The following is a 16,167-nucleotide window of genomic DNA, read 5'->3' as shown; positions in this document are numbered from 1 at the left end:
ATGGGGCGGGGAGAGCGGGCGGGGAGAGCATGCGGGGATATAATCCATACCCGCTCCACCACCTATTACGGGTAGGATTTTAATCCCCACCCCTACCAAATTTAGATCCATCCTCGCCCTACTTAGGCGAGAATGAAGCGGGTCTCCTACTTAACCCGCTCCACTGCCATCCCTACCCCCAATCCTTATCTCATAGCTCATTTTCTTCTTGTATTAGTATACCATATTATACTCCATGGAAAATGTTTTTTCTCCCACTGCCACCCCCATGATCTAAGATGGACGGTGCCCACCTCACAAAAATGACCACACATTTATATTTCTCTCTACTGCAAAAGAAGAAAAAACAAAAAACAAAGTTAGAAAAAGAAAATTCTACAGTTATTATCTCACTCAACTCAATAACCAAACCCTAACGTTCATATATTTTTTTTATATGGTCCTCATTTGCCCAGCTAAGACACACCCATTTATTGTCATTTTCACCCATTTTTTCACAACACTAAACAAAAAATAATTCCTCATCATTATCATCATTACCACAATAATACTAATTAACCCTTACAAATTAATCATATAAATGGACGGTCTAAAGATAAGTAAATATAATCCTTCTATAGGTCCCACATACAACAACTATAACCCAAAGTTTTAGCATTATAAAACCCACCAATCCTTATCCTCTGTTCTTCACTCATCAAACCACAAAACAACCCAAAAACAGTCTTTCTTACATTAATTTTGAGTTTTGTACAAACAAAAAAAATGGAAGGGAAAGATGAAGATGTTAGACTTGGAGCAAACAAATTTTCAGAAAAACAAGGGTTAGGAACAGTGGCACAAGATAGAGATTACAAAGAACCACCACCAGCACCACTGTTCGAACCTGGAGAGTTAACATCTTGGTCATTTTATAGAGCTGGAATTGCGGAATTTATTGCAACTTTCTTGTTTCTTTACATAAGTATTTTGACTGTTATGGGTTACAGTCGTACAGCCAACAAATGTTCTACTGTTGGTATTCAGGGTATTGCTTGGGCTTTTGGTGGAATGATCTTTGCTCTTGTTTATTGTACTGCTGGAATTTCTGGTAAGTTTTTTTTTGTCTTTGATTTTAGTCTCTTCGCTTTTAATATTATGAATCTACACATCGAGACGATAACATACATGACATGAGTACATGACTATATTTTTGTTAAAGTTGGTGGTTTGATTTCTAAGTATAGAAATGTAGAGATGGAAAGTAGTTTAAATTTTGTTAAGATGGATAATTATTGAGGGAAATTAATAAAAAAAAAAGTTGGGTTAATTCGCTTTTATCATTTGTTATATAAAAATTTGATATTATGAATCTACGCATCGAGACAAGACCATACATGACATGACTATATGAGATGACTATTATTTTTGTTTATATAAATATGAAAATAATTGGTTAAAGTTGGTGGTTTAATGTAGAAAAAAGTAGTTTAAATTTTGTTAAAATGCATAATTATTGAGGGAAATTAATAAAAAGAAGTTGGGTTAAGCTGTAGAAATTTTGTGGAAATTATTGGATGATTTGTAGATCTTACATCAGTAAAAAAATAAGTTAAGCAGAAGGTTTTTTTGGGTTAGTTATTTGGTTTTGAGCATGTTGTTAGACTTGTCTTAAGTTAATCAGCTACTAATTACTAAATACATAATCTAAAGTATAGTTGTGTTCAAATATTGTGTTAGATTTTAAGAAGTAAAAGAATACATGGGCAAGTTTCTTGTATTAGGACTATAATTACCTTTGAATGTTGTTTGGTTATGTAGCCTCGAATTTTGGAACAAATATGATATTGAAAGTTTTAAAGGATGGTTATGGCTAGATTTGACTGTTATGGGTAGGGTTTGGCAAGATCCGGACTTAAACCTTAATTTTTTTTTTGAAGTCGACCCATACCCTACTCGGACTCATCGGTTGTGGAGAAAAAAACATAGACCCTTAGCTATACAGCTTAGTCTCTTCGGAGACATCTGATAAAATTGGAACGATACAGGGCCACAACTCAATAATCAACGACCGTCTTAGCATAATTTTTTCCCACCATAATCTTAAGTGAGTTTGGGTCTGAAAACGAAATACCCTACCCATATATCATCCGAGAACACCAAAACTCATATCCTTTCCGGATCCATACCGCAATCTATATTATACACTTGGGTGTACGACATGATAGGCTGTGGATCATATTGTCTTTAGAAAATTAGACATGTATTTTGTGAAAATAGGGTAGTGTCCGGGACCCATTGCCCTCCCGAACTTTAACCATTTTTCAAATGCTCATAATCACTAATCAATTTAATGTGGAGTATAATCAAAGAAAGACTTATGTCATTGAAATGATTATGGATATATCTATCAAATGTCTAACTTTGAAAAATTGGTGTTTGATGATTTACAGGAGGTCACATTAACCCAGCAGTGACATTGGGTTTGTTCTTGGCAAGGAAATTGTCCTTGACAAGAGCAGTGTTCTACATGATAATGCAATGCTTGGGTGCCATTTGTGGTGCTGGTGTGGTTAAGGGCTTCCAACCCACCCCCTACATGACTGCTGGCGGTGGTGCTAACTATGTCCACCATGGCTACACCAAGGGTGATGGTCTCGGTGCTGAGATCATCGGTACTTTCGTTCTTGTCTACACCGTCTTCTCTGCCACTGACGCCAAGAGAAGTGCTAGGGACTCTCATGTTCCTGTAAGTCCTACTCCAATATATGCATTGTTTCAATCATTTTGCCACTATATATTAAGATGATATCAATTTTATGTAATATTAACCTAAGTTGATGATGTGAATTGGGTTACAGATCTTGGCTCCATTGCCAATTGGGTTCGCCGTGTTCTTGGTTCACTTGGCCACTATCCCCATTACTGGCACTGGTATCAACCCTGCTAGAAGTCTTGGTACCGCAATCATCTTCAACAGACACCACAACTCTTGGAACGACCACGTAAGTTTCTTATAATGTTTCAATTCCTCGAGTTTCTTAGTCATAACAAAGTTGGTTGATGAATAGTACCACAAAGCCAAATGATGCAATTAAAAAAATACAGCGATAGTAGATATGGAGTCAGGAGTTAATCCGAAGAAAAAACACTAGACACCAAATTGAAACCAAACCCTTAATAAAGGGTATGTTTTAGTTTGGTCACCCTTTGAAAAGGACCAAATTGAAACCTAACCCTTAACCAAGGTTGTTAAAAGACATTGATATCCTTATTTTTAAGTATAGTCCTTAAAACTAAGGGTACATGTATATTTTCATGGCCTTGAATTTGATCATCATCCAAAGTTATGTCTTGTAGTCTAAAATCTTAAGTCACCTTTTTGAAAAGGAGTGGTGAGAAATTTTGTGTAAGGGAATAAATTATGGGCCATATTTAATGTGTAATTTTACAAAAGACATATATGTTGAATAATCATAGAAAGAATAGAGATAAGAATCTCATGAATTCTATATACTTTCTACCAAAAGAGATAAGATAGTGATGAATACTCATATATAAAGAAAACAATGGGGTCCACTTTCACACCTTGGCAAATGGTGACTTAACGGCTAATCCCTGCATTCATTTTTTTGTCCATATCATTGTCCTAGTGATATATTCCAACCATATACCATGTGCATTAGTTGTCATACATATCAAAAGTTGGAATATAAAGGATTTGGTGAACATGATGTTGTCTTGAGGTTACTCTTTACCTACTTCTATGTGCTTAATTAAAGATTAAGAAATACTTCAATCTTTTATTAGTTACAAGTTCAATTTTTTATAGTGTTTATTGCATAACTTCGATCATCAATATTTGGATCACGCAAGAAAAGTTAGAAGTTGATTTTTTTGAAGAATACATAATAATAAATGGAGTATGTCGTGTAAAAGACCGTCTACTTTTAAGCTCAATATTAAAAAGAGAATTAGTCCAATAGTGACTAAATTAATTTCTTTCAGTGACTAGTTTAATTCATTTAGCGACCAGGTCTTTAAATCGTCTATATTAATAATTTTTGTAATAAATAATTATGATACTAATAAAAAAAATCGAAAGAAGTATATATCAACATCATTAATTCCTATTAAATGAGTTGTGTTAAATTCACGACTTTATGTTATTTAGGTCTAATGGCGACACAATATAAGTATATTATCTACTAAAGTTCATACTTTTTTACGGATAATACCCAATTGTTGCATTCTTTCTGTTACGAGCTTAACTTAAATGTTTTTTTCTTGGTGCAGTGGATCTTCTGGGTGGGACCCTTCATTGGAGCAGCACTAGCAGCAGTGTACCACACAGTGGTGATCAGGGCAATTCCATTCAAGTCCAAGTCGTAAATGACCGTGTGATCAAATGATCATCATGGGTGATGTTTGATTGGATTTGTCTCATTGGCTTGTAATTTGTTTTCCCAGGCTTTTGATGATAAAAAGAAAGAATCCCATGTGTTCTTTTTTTTTTTTTTTTAATATTTATTATCTTTATCTACTTTTTGTTTTGTTTTTGTAAGTTATGTACTTGTAATTTTCCTCGAAGAATGCTGAGAGGGTTTGTATGGTTTGCAATGGAGTGGGTTGTGAAGATGTAAATTCGTATTTTGAACATTTATGTTTATTGTTCCCATTCCAAGTATATTATGAGTCCATCTTAGTTTTTCTGTTTGTTTTTGGCACTCTCTTTTCAATACAATCTTTCTACCATACTATCCAATCTCATCGAATATTGCAGATTTTAGCGTGCACGATTCAATTAAGAAACGAAATGATAAAGAACTATTAAGTTAAGTTTCAAAAATATACTTGAGTTTACGAGATTTTAGTTCAATTGGTTAGAGCATCGCTTCGTCGAGGTGGAAGTTGCGGGTTGGAGCCCAATCAGTCCCTACCAATAAATAATGATGATTTTCATGTCCATTATATTGTTATAACTTAAAAAGGGAAATTTGCTACATTATTCATTATTGCAGTACATCACTACATAATTGTAGGTTGCTTTGATTTTACTATAACATGTACTACAAGACCTTTCTAGAAAAGCTTCAACATTTTTGTCGATAGGTGAAAGTAGGTGGGGACTAGGATAGGGGTATTTTGGGAAAAGAAATATGCTAACTGGCTAAGTGGTTGGGTTCTGGGAAAACGTTGCAAACTTGCAACCCAACCATAAGCAAAATTGTTTAAACCTAATAATGTTGCCACATGACTACATGAGTGAATAGTGATGACTATATGAGATTGTGCTATGGAAGAAAGAGGAGAGAAGATAACTTAAAAATTAGAAATTTATATATTAGTTATTGGTTTCTTATGTAAACAACTTACAAATTTGAAAGCTAATCATTATCGTCAATTGGTTTTAAGATTGAAAACCTCCTAAAGTCTTGTAACGGGACTAAATTCTCCTTATAAAGTTACTAAAACCTTTTTTTTAATCTATGGTTATCACAAAAGCCCAATGGCCCTGAAGTCGTTCGGATGGTTAGGGGCTTTAAGATAGGAAGATTAATTTTGCTATCAAACTGACCGAAGTTTGGTTTTTCCTTCGAACATTGTCACTGTAAACCTAGGAAATTACTTCATTTTCAGACTCGAACTAAAGTGTTCGGTTAGTATGCCAAACAAATTGTCATTGTAAATCAAGGTGTTCCGGTATCAGAACAATAAAAGACCTTGAAAGTGTCCGTTAATAATTGTGAGGAGCGTCCGTAAGTGAAAGGCTGCAAGGAAACTAACGTAAACTACCCTCAGTTGCGATGCGAGGAAACCTTCTCCGACATTTAAGTCAGCGTGTGTCCAATAAGGATTTAGAGTGACGAAGCAGAGAGATAGAGAGAGAAAGTAGTGTTTAGAATGTACCTTCAAAATAGTACTATTAGGCTATATTAATAGGAGTATTATTCCTCTGACCACGTATACGACTGAGATTAGTTTGACTAAAAGGAAAATTCCCTTATTTTGTCCTATTAGATGGCCGCGAGCACCATCACGGACCTCATCGAAAATGGCTTTGTGCACCATATATAGTGAGGTCGCGTCCCACACTTGTGTCCGCTAACAGACTTGGGTGCTACCTAACACAAGGAAACTAGTTTATAGACTAGAACATCTTGGTTGTCACTTGGACAATGATAACAATAGAAAACAGTAACTTAATGGATCACTACGGATGACTCTTCACATTAATAAAACAAGTTACAACGTTAATAAGTCCATATAAAATTTTAACGCCTTACAAAAATAAACTAATAAATCACAATAAATTCAAATAGGTTCGATGTAAGTAAGTCAGGACAATCCAAGTGAAAAAAATGTACTCATAAAATAGCACGTCAATACTTGCAATATGTCAATATCGCAAGCTTTACATGTATTGTTGAAAACTTAAAATTAACGATTTATCTCTTTTAACATTTACCTCCGTTCTAAAATAAATAATACATTTTTAGTGTGTATTAAAATTGACAAAAATAGCTCAGCTTCCTTCTTAAGACCGGATCCATTGCTTGTGATTAGTTAAATAAGTCAAGGTAAGATGACCACTAAGATATATGGTCTAGATATGTAGGATGACGAAGATCATGTGATGAATGGACTGATATAGTAACAGAAGAATCTTTTTAATTTGAAGATACATGGCCAATATAGGCGAGATTTAAAGTGGTTAGGAATTAGGATGGCAAAGATAGCATTTGGTGAATAGAGGTCACATGGCCAATAGCCCAATATATATTGATTCATATATATATATACTCCTCCGTCTTTTTTTATTTGCTACAAGCACTTTTTCACAAAGACCAAGGAGGAAGTGGGACCATTGACATAAATAGAATTAACAAAAAAACAAATAGTTAAATTGTGGGACCTATGTATTATATATGGAAACATTTACAAAATCAAGAAGGGAGTGATGGCAAATTTGTAAATAAAGTGTGGAACCTATGTACTATATATGAAAATATTTGCAAATGTAGCAAATAAATTGAAACACCCCTAAATGGCAAAATGTAGCAAATAAAAAAAGACGGAGGGAGTACTTCCTCCGTTTTTTTAGATGCTACACTTTCTATTTTAGGAAGTTTTAAATTAGATGTTACACTTTTATTTTGGGTAATAACTTCTCTCCATCTCTCTCCTATCACATGTTCACATGGGACCCTTTTGTTTTTCATTCTCTCTATCTCTCTCCTCTCCAAAAATCACCTAGGAGTCCGTGATTTGAAAAGTGTAACATCTAATAAAAAACGGAAGAAGTATATTTTTTTTTACAAATGTAAGAGATTCATATATATATATATATATATATATATATATTAATATATATATATATATATATATATATATATATATATATATATATTACAAATGTAAGAGAAGTATTAAGACAATATTATTTACAACTAAGCAAAAATAAAACCTTTTTCATTTTATTTTGTAAGATGAAATATATGAAAGCTTATTCTCCGAATCGTTTTAATGGTTATCCTTACATGCCAAAACATTAATGATAATATATCTCTAGTTTTATATTTGTAAAAATTATAAAAAAATACATATTAATAAAATATATACTAAAACAGATTTGACAAAATCTCACATGACATTATTTTTATTCATGTATAAATCACTAACGAGGATCAAGATCCCACATAACTATATTTGTATTCACGTATAAATCACAGACAAAAATCAAAATGCAATTTATAAATAATGTAAAATATCAAAGAACGAGTACATACTAACTTATTAGTGCTCATTAATAAAGTAAGTAGCTAGCCCGTCAAAAAAAAGTTAAATATTAGAGTTTTAGACCAAAATAATTAATTGTAAATCTTCACACTATGGTAGCAACTCATTTGTTTACCAGAAGAGCTATACATGTTCGTAAAATATTCGTAAGTTTTAAGATACAGAAAACAAAGCTATGTCATGTACGGATAATAAGCAACTGAATGCATGCATTATGCATTCAGCTAAATGAAACTAGTTTTAAGAATTTATTCCAATCATGATTCATAGCTGAACTCAATCTCAAGTTTGGATACCACATCCAAATAAACCTACAAGATTTTACCAACTAAGACCCTGTTCTTTTGGACTTAATTTCAATTCAGTTTCTCTCCTAGAACGGAACCTAAGCTAATAACATGCACGTCAATCAATGTTATTAATATTTCAGCTTTTTTTTTTTGATATGTATGAGCAACGAAGGCAGTACATACAAAGAAGGAGAAGGGGAATTCGAACCTGTGATCTATCGTTCACAGTACCTCAAACTTAACCACTGGGCCAAGATATCCTTGGTATATTTCAGCTTTTAAGTTCTCATATATTTCCATAAACAGACTAAACATTCCATAAAAAGCAAAGCAGTATCTTAACATAAAAAAGATGGAAACTGAATACATTGAACATACATAGAAATTTTAAAATTATTTGATAGCCCATAAAAACAAGAAACAAGAAACAAGAAAACAAAGTAGACATTTACACATTACAAAACCCAACTAACTCAACCAAGGCCCATAATCCTTAATTTAAGTCCTACCAGCAGTAGCAGTATGACCTGTAGTATGAGTCCCACTTTCACGGGCCTTACTCTCAATAGTCTGGCCCACATCTTTAGTCTTCTGGCCCGCAAAAGCAGCCATATCCGCCACACGACGTTTAGCATAATCCAAATCATCAGGCATCCTACGGCCCGCTTGACGTAAATAGCCCACAACCCGAGAAAGCGAAGACAGGCCCGTAAGCCCAAATGCACCCGACGATAAAAACCCAGTTACAGCAAGTGCTAAAAGTAGGGCCGCGGGGATAAGTACAGGGCTAAAAAGAAGAAAAAGCGGGGCCGCAACGGCGAGACCGATTGCGGACCCGACTAAAGTGAGACCCGCCAAAAAGAGGAGGGTCCCACTTACAGGAAGAAGTGTAACAAGAGCCACCACTTGAGAAGCTGATGGGCCGCTTGGTCCACCACTTTTTGGGCCGTGTAGGCCCGTATGCTGTGTGTGGACATGGATTTGACGTGGGTCTCGGGTATCACGATCACGGTCTGCCATTGTTGTTGTGAAGAATGATCACTTGATCAGTAAATTTGATAATTTGAAATGAAATGAAATGAGTGTAAGAATGTTTAAGTGTAGTGGAGAAAGAATGAAAGTTTTGAATGTGTTTTAAGGATGATATGAGAGTGATACGTGGTAGTACACGTGTTTTGTATATGCTTTGCATGGAGAACATGTTTCATTTGGTTTATGTTGTGTTAAGCAACTTGTTGACACATTTTCGTGATTTTTTTTGGTTTTTTTTTTTACATTCTTCTTTGCTAAGTAAGTAGCCAAACTTTTTAGATGCCCTCGTAAGTTTGATGATTAAATCTTAATTAATATGATTTTTTGATAACTGCCTTATAAAATCAAGTTTTTTAAAATAATTATATTATCGGCGTGTTTGGTAAGAAGTTATAAGTGGTGGAAATGATAATGTATTATAGAGTAAATTTATACTGCAAATTCAGTATCATTACTTATGGTAATGCTAGTTCATTTCAATATATCCATTTTCTTAATTAGAAAAAGGTTATTACCATCCATTATCATCTAGGAAGGTGGTATTGGATGGTAAAGGAAATTTAAATAGTAATCATAACCACCAAAAAATGGTTATGTACTTGAGTGGGAAAGGAAATGCAACAAACAGGGTAGTCCACTACCAGTCTATTGGCCATTAAGCAATGATAATGGATTGAAGAGAGGTCAAACCAAATAAGAATAAAGAAAAAATGACATGATTATTAATATTTCTAATTATTCATTATCAAAAATAGAATAAATTATTATTTTGAAATACGTCGAGATAAATTCAATCAATAATATCTTGTAGGCTCTCGTCAAAAAAAAATAAAAAAAAATAATATCTTGTAGGCTAACATTGAGTTTATTCATATGCAAAAAAAAATATGGTAAAAATATAATTTATAAGTGGACAAAAGTCAAATTAAGCATCTATATAAAAACATATGGACGAATTTTTATGAAATAACTTTTTTTAAGAAAATTTATGAAGTATATGATGATATGAGTGTGTTTCTAATATAACATGTCACACCATAACTTATTGTGTAATATGAATAAAGACATAAATTTCAATAAGAATAATATGGACTACACAAACAATGACATGATTATCATGTATTCATGTCATTTTGTCATTTATTTTATGTCATTTTAGTTTTTTAAACAAAATAATCTATGTTTTGTGGGTTATTACACTACAAATGACGGTGTAACTGTTACACCTAATAATTTGTGATTTGATGTACCTCTAGTTTATTGTAGCAACTCTAATTATTGCAATCTTAGCCATTTATTTTTGTAGACCAATATTGTCTATTGATTTAGTTGAATCTTAAAAACATAGAAAAATGGAGAAAATACTAGTTTCAATAAAATCTAATTGTCGTTAACGTTAGTTATTCAGTCATTTTCTCCCTTTTGGAGTACTGTTCATTTCTTTCTTTAGTTTTTTGTTATTAATTACCATTAACAAAATTTGTGGGATATACAAGTAATTAATATACACAAATATTAAAAATTTATTAGTGTACAAATTTTAATTACAGTCTAATTAAAAAAACTTAATAAGACGATGTGGATGTAATAGTAAAATAAATGGTTCAGGTCCTAATATAGTATAAGATGGACCTGGTAATCAACCAGTGCAATTCTGGTACGACCCAATGTGTTAGATTTTAGCCCATCTTTCGGTCCATGGTGCACCATTACATGTATCAGACTATCGAAATTTTGATGTAAAGTGGATAATATATAGCTTGCCATATCGAAGGCAATGATCTCTTGAATAAGGGGAAAGTAAGCTTCACAATTACTCTCCCTACACATTTTGTATATTGACTCTATTTATATATAGGTAAGATGAATGACAAAACTGAATTGACACCTCGCTCAAGTTTAACCGGCTAGATTTGCAGGTCAGATTCGTTCGGAAGGAGGGGTTGGTAAGGAAACCTCACCTCTAAAGAGCCTCTTCTAGTGAGGTTTGATGTCACGAGCCCATGACTTTGAAGTCATGAAGGCGAATCTTGACTATCTACTAGGCCAAGCTTTGCTTAGTATTATGCTTCACTTAACCATTATTTTCTATTTACAAACAAAGTGTATATAGTCGTGTGAAATCTTATTAGATTTGTGTAAATATATACTTTTAAATATCAAATTATTTATTATTCTTACTTATTGATAATTAGACATATTAATGATTAAAATTGTACGTTAATAAGTATGAAAGTGTATGTATAATTAGAAAGAATGAAATGTAATATCATATACTTGAAACTGTGACCTACTTGAAATTATATAACACATCTACACATGTAACTTATTATGGCCATAAAATATTGGGTATAATAATAGCAATATATCCCTCTGTCTTCTTTGTTAGAATAGGTACGAGAACAAACGAAAAGAGAAAGTTAGGGTCCCTTTTTTTCAATTAATTTTTATTTATTTGAATTTTATTATCTAAATTGTTAAAACTTTTTGCTCAAGCTCAATTGAGCTTACATGATCTTATTTTGCGAGTATGCCAAATTTTAATTTTGCTCGATTGAACCTACAAGATCTTTTTTTGTGAGTGAAACCTTATTTTTGTTTAATTGAACTTATCTAGACTAAATTGAACTTATTAAACCTCATATGAATATTTTTTTTTATATATATCAGGACTAAATATAAGGTGAAAATAATAAAACCCTTAGTGAAAATGAGGTCCTTTGTTTATTTGATTATGTATATGAGAAAGAAAGTTATTTTAATTTAGCTATTTGCTAAATATTTATCATTTCTTTCTTTAAAATTTATAATTTATCATTTACACAAGTATTATTTAATATACCAGGTAGACCCATTAGGGCTTATTTTTCAATTCAATAAATTAAGCTTACATGAAGTTTAGTTCGATTAAAGCAATTTTTAATCGAAAACAAAAGGCCTAAGTGAGAGAGAAAAAGACAAAAATTGAGCACAAGGTGATAATTTAGTGGTATTGGCATCATATTTGATACGAGTGTTCATTTTGGATAATTCGACCAAGTCCGAAATTTCAGACTAGATATCCGAAAACAAAAAGAAATGAATTTTTCCTTAATCATAAAATTCTGATCGAATATCCGGGAATGAAAATTTCTGATCCACACTCGTTCCGAAAATTTTCGAATATCTGATTCAAACGATTTGAAAACTAAAAAAACATATATGATAGTCGATTTACATGATCAGGTCCGGATCAATGATCAAGTCAGTCGGATTGGGTATTTATGAACACCCCTAATATCTGATATAAAGTCCTATAAATTAGTCTCATTCTTGCAAGAGAGATTCACTCATTCACACATCCACTCCTTGTAAGTGACTTAAACTTGCCTATTAAAAAAGAAAAAACTTTGCCAAAAGTTAAATAAAGTAAAATACATGAACAAAATTACTATACAAACTAATATGGGTAGAAACTTGTAAGTTACATGCATTTTTTTTATAAGGGAGTTTTTTTTATTGTTAATGCACCAAAACAAAAGGACCACATGTATGAACATCTAGATTCTAGAAAGACAATGCCCATCCGGAATATGCTTTTCTTGTAGAATTCGATTTTTTTTTTATAATAAAACTTGCAAGTGAGACAATAATCAAAGATAAAAAGAACAGCTATAGATAAGAACATATTACAATATACTTCATCCGTTTAGAAATAGTTGCACCATCATATATAATATTAAAGCAAGAAAAATTCAGCCTACGTGGCAGCTCCATATTCTTTCTCGCCTCTCATTGCTCCTTTGATTTTTCGACCCCTCTCATTCACTTGCCACATGTCATTTATTGAAGTAATATTTTGCAAATCCTCTTTGATTGAGGCAATGAGGCGTGTATGGGAACAAATCAATTCCTTCCAAATTCTCATATTTGCTACAATTATATTATTATGATTGATTCTTCAACATGGTTTGGTGATTCTTTCCAAATCTCGCGTTCTTCTTCAACACGTCTGATTCTTCAACACAATCATAATATAGTAGCAAAAACATTTATTTTGTATAATAGCTGCCAAAATCTTATCTTTGCGAAAAATTCATTTTTTTTTCTTAAAGTATTGCAATATATTTGTAAAACATAGAAATTTTTTTACTTAGATAAATATTTTAGATTTATGACTACAACTTATGACAATATCTAATTGAATTTTATGTTACTCTATATTTGCATTTTACCTTTTCAAATATAAATCTTGAAGGTATTTTGATTCGTTATAAAATAAATTATTACATTCAATGTGAAAGCTTTTGTTTGGTATCGAAATAATCTATCTCTATTATATAAGGGAAGGGGGGAGCTATGGTGTCCCTCCAGGAAATTATTTTACTGCCCTATGAATAAATTAACTACTTTGCCAAAAAAGAAATCAAACTCAAATATACATAAAAAAGTTAAAAAAATATTGAACACAATTATATCTCTATTATATAAAGGAAGGGGGAGCTATGGTGTTCCCCAAGGACATTATTTTACTACCCTCATGAATAAATTAACTACTTTGCCTAAAAAAGAAAAAAAAATCAAACTCAAATATAACATTAAAAAAGTTAACAAAAATGTTGAAAACAATTATATAATAACTAAGCCACCATAAATGATTACAATTGTCTACAAGTATTAATGCATTCATACTAACAAATCAAATTTTGATTCCTATAAAAAAAAAAACGACTTTCTGTCTCGAAAAAATACCAAGCAAGCATCGCGTGCGAAAAATACAAGTGATACTATTATTAAAAGAGCAGTTAAAAGTAAATATATATATAGAAATATATTGCTTATTTTATTAGATGAGTGCCATTTTTTTTTATCTTTTATCCAAAGTAAGTAGCGTATTTCCTCTTCCATTTTACTAGATTACATTTTAAAATATACGAATGATTTATGTCAATATTTTAAAGTCTTTAATATTTTATTTACCATTTATAAATCTACATAACATGATTTAAAGAAAAGTATCATAAAATATACATTTCATTATCTTATATTTTATCAATTTTTGATGCAATCATGAAATATATGTATGTATTAGGTAACGATGAAATATAAACAGTCTTATTAAACAAAAAATATTTCTTGCATTATCCACGGGTCCAAAAACTACATTATTATGATGGTTGGTCCATAACTAAGGTGGAAAATGTATTTTCACTTTAATTTTATATATTAAATTATATTAGTACATAGGATAAATTATTTTGTCGCTCTTTTTTATGTCTTAAATATTTTATTTAATATTTATAAGTATTTACACCATGATATTCAAGATTGTATTATCACATGTTAAATTTATGAAACAAAAATTTTCATAATATAACTTACAATTCAGATAGTTTACCAGTTAGCTATATATACAAATACATGCAAAAGTCCCATTCTAATAATTTTAAAGATGATTTGCACCCATTACAGGAAGAAAAAAATGAGAATAGCCACGAATTTACATATTTTATTTTATCCATTAAAATATCAACTTGAAAAGTTAAATTTTCGTAAAACCTCACTTTTTTCAAAAAGAAAAAGTAACTGCCTTTTTCATTGCTTTTTTTTCTTCATAAAAAAAGGCATAAGTTCCAGATAAAGGGAAAAGCTTGCAATGAACACAACTAATTAAGAACTAAACGATGTATAATTATGGATGCGTAAATCCTAAATAATTTCAAATAACAAAGCTAATTAAAATTTGAATATTACAGGTAAATCAATTTATGAATATGTATTAGCATATTTGATTAAACAATATAGAAGAAGCAATGAACAAATTCTAAAACAATATAGTAAAAAGTATAATGAAATTTATGATTGAAGAGATAAGTGATAACTTGGGCGACGACACAAGATAGAGGGCAACATGAATAAAACAGTAAATCCTTGAAAACATAAATTAATAATTGATAACGGCAAGAAATCGTCTCAACTTGAACTCAATTCTTTATGTCCCTCTTCTCTAAAATCACCTTCAGTTCCATAGAATTCATCAGCTCGAATATCAAAATAAATTAAAGAAAATTAAAACGACATGCAAAGTTGGGGGATTGCACTTCAAAGTTTAACAAAATCTAATAAAAGATAGAGAACGTTGTTTGCTTTGCCTGAACTGTCCAAAATTGATGTCTTCCTATTTAGATTGGAAAAAGGATTGGGATCAAGAATTTTGTTGGATGCTTTTTTTAATGGATAAGGAAATTCAGTAGAATAGAGGATGGTGATAGCCGTAAACATAGCGTTTGAAGAGAATATGGTCAATATTACCTATTTGTGTGTTTGGATATGATATGATTTAGGAAATAACAAGTGGGACCAGTTTAACGAGAAAATACGTCTAGGAGTAAGACAAATTATCTATAAGAAAAAACTTTACTAAAAGTTAAAAAAGATTAGCAAAATTATTTGTTAAGTTAACTGCACCATAGAGATTAAAATTATTAATGAATATGTCATTTATTATAAAATAAATGAAACATGGGGCCCGGGGGCGAGGATTAGGAGAGGATAGAGATAGAGAGAAATAAAAAGAGGAACTCATGTGATGAAGAGAGATAAAGATTGAGATAGAGAGAAGTGCTCCCTCCAGGTTTTATTAGTTTACCCACTATTTTCGGCATAGAGTTTTAAAAGAAATAGATATGTGGGTCATAGAAGGAAAGATAAATTATTAATTTATTGGCATATCGTATTGTGTTGTGGGCCAACAAAAGTTGAGTGCGAAAGTAAAGATAATAATAAACAAGTAGTGAGACCATTCCAAAAAAACAGAAAAAAAACTGTATAAGCTAATAAGGGACAACTCAAAAAGGAAAGTGGGCAAACTAATAAAACCAGAGGGAGTAATTTTCAATTAAAGTAACGTGTCATTTATTATGAAACATCCTAAAACAGCAAGTGTTTTGTGTATTTTAGAATGAAAAAATATATTTATAATTAAATTAGGCTGAAGTTCTTAAAAATTTCTAATACATAATTATAAAATATCTTTTAATCCTCAGTAAGTTTTATGGGAGTGTAAATATTTGGGTATTCGTGCACA

General features: G+C 31.4%; 2 protein-coding genes across 2 annotated transcripts; one reads left to right on the top strand and one right to left on the bottom strand.

Annotated features, from left to right (window-relative positions):
- Window positions 1–765: 765 nt before the first annotated feature.
- On the top strand, window positions 766–4,371 carry LOC104903565 (plasma membrane intrinsic protein PIP1;1). Its single transcript, NM_001303079.1, is given in 4 exon segments — window positions 766–1,090; window positions 2,433–2,728; window positions 2,841–2,984; window positions 4,276–4,371. Coding segments are annotated over 4 exon segments (861 nt in total).
- A 3,967-nt stretch (window positions 4,372–8,338) lies between these two features.
- LOC104903571 (oleosin 18.2 kDa) lies at window positions 8,339–9,188 on the bottom strand. Its single transcript, XM_010691622.3, has one exon. It carries the CDS (start codon window positions 9,087–9,089, stop codon window positions 8,568–8,570), a length of 522 nt encoding a protein of 173 aa, XP_010689924.1. The 5' UTR covers window positions 9,090–9,188; the 3' UTR covers window positions 8,339–8,567.
- Between the last annotated feature and the right edge of the window lie 6,979 nt (window positions 9,189–16,167).

Source organism: Beta vulgaris, chromosome 2 (assembly GCF_026745355.1).
Source record: "Beta vulgaris subsp. vulgaris cultivar EL10 chromosome 2, EL10.2, whole genome shotgun sequence".
NCBI lineage: Eukaryota > Viridiplantae > Streptophyta > Magnoliopsida > Caryophyllales > Amaranthaceae > Beta > Beta vulgaris.
The sequence above is the reverse complement of the archived record's forward strand: the minus strand, read 5'-3'. Positions and strand labels throughout refer to the sequence as shown.

Bases quoted from the DNA above. Each gene is read 5' to 3' on its own strand.
- LOC104903571 (XM_010691622.3), bottom strand. From the start codon at position 9,089: ATGGCAGACCGTGATCGTGATACCCGAGACCCACGTCAAATCCATGTC.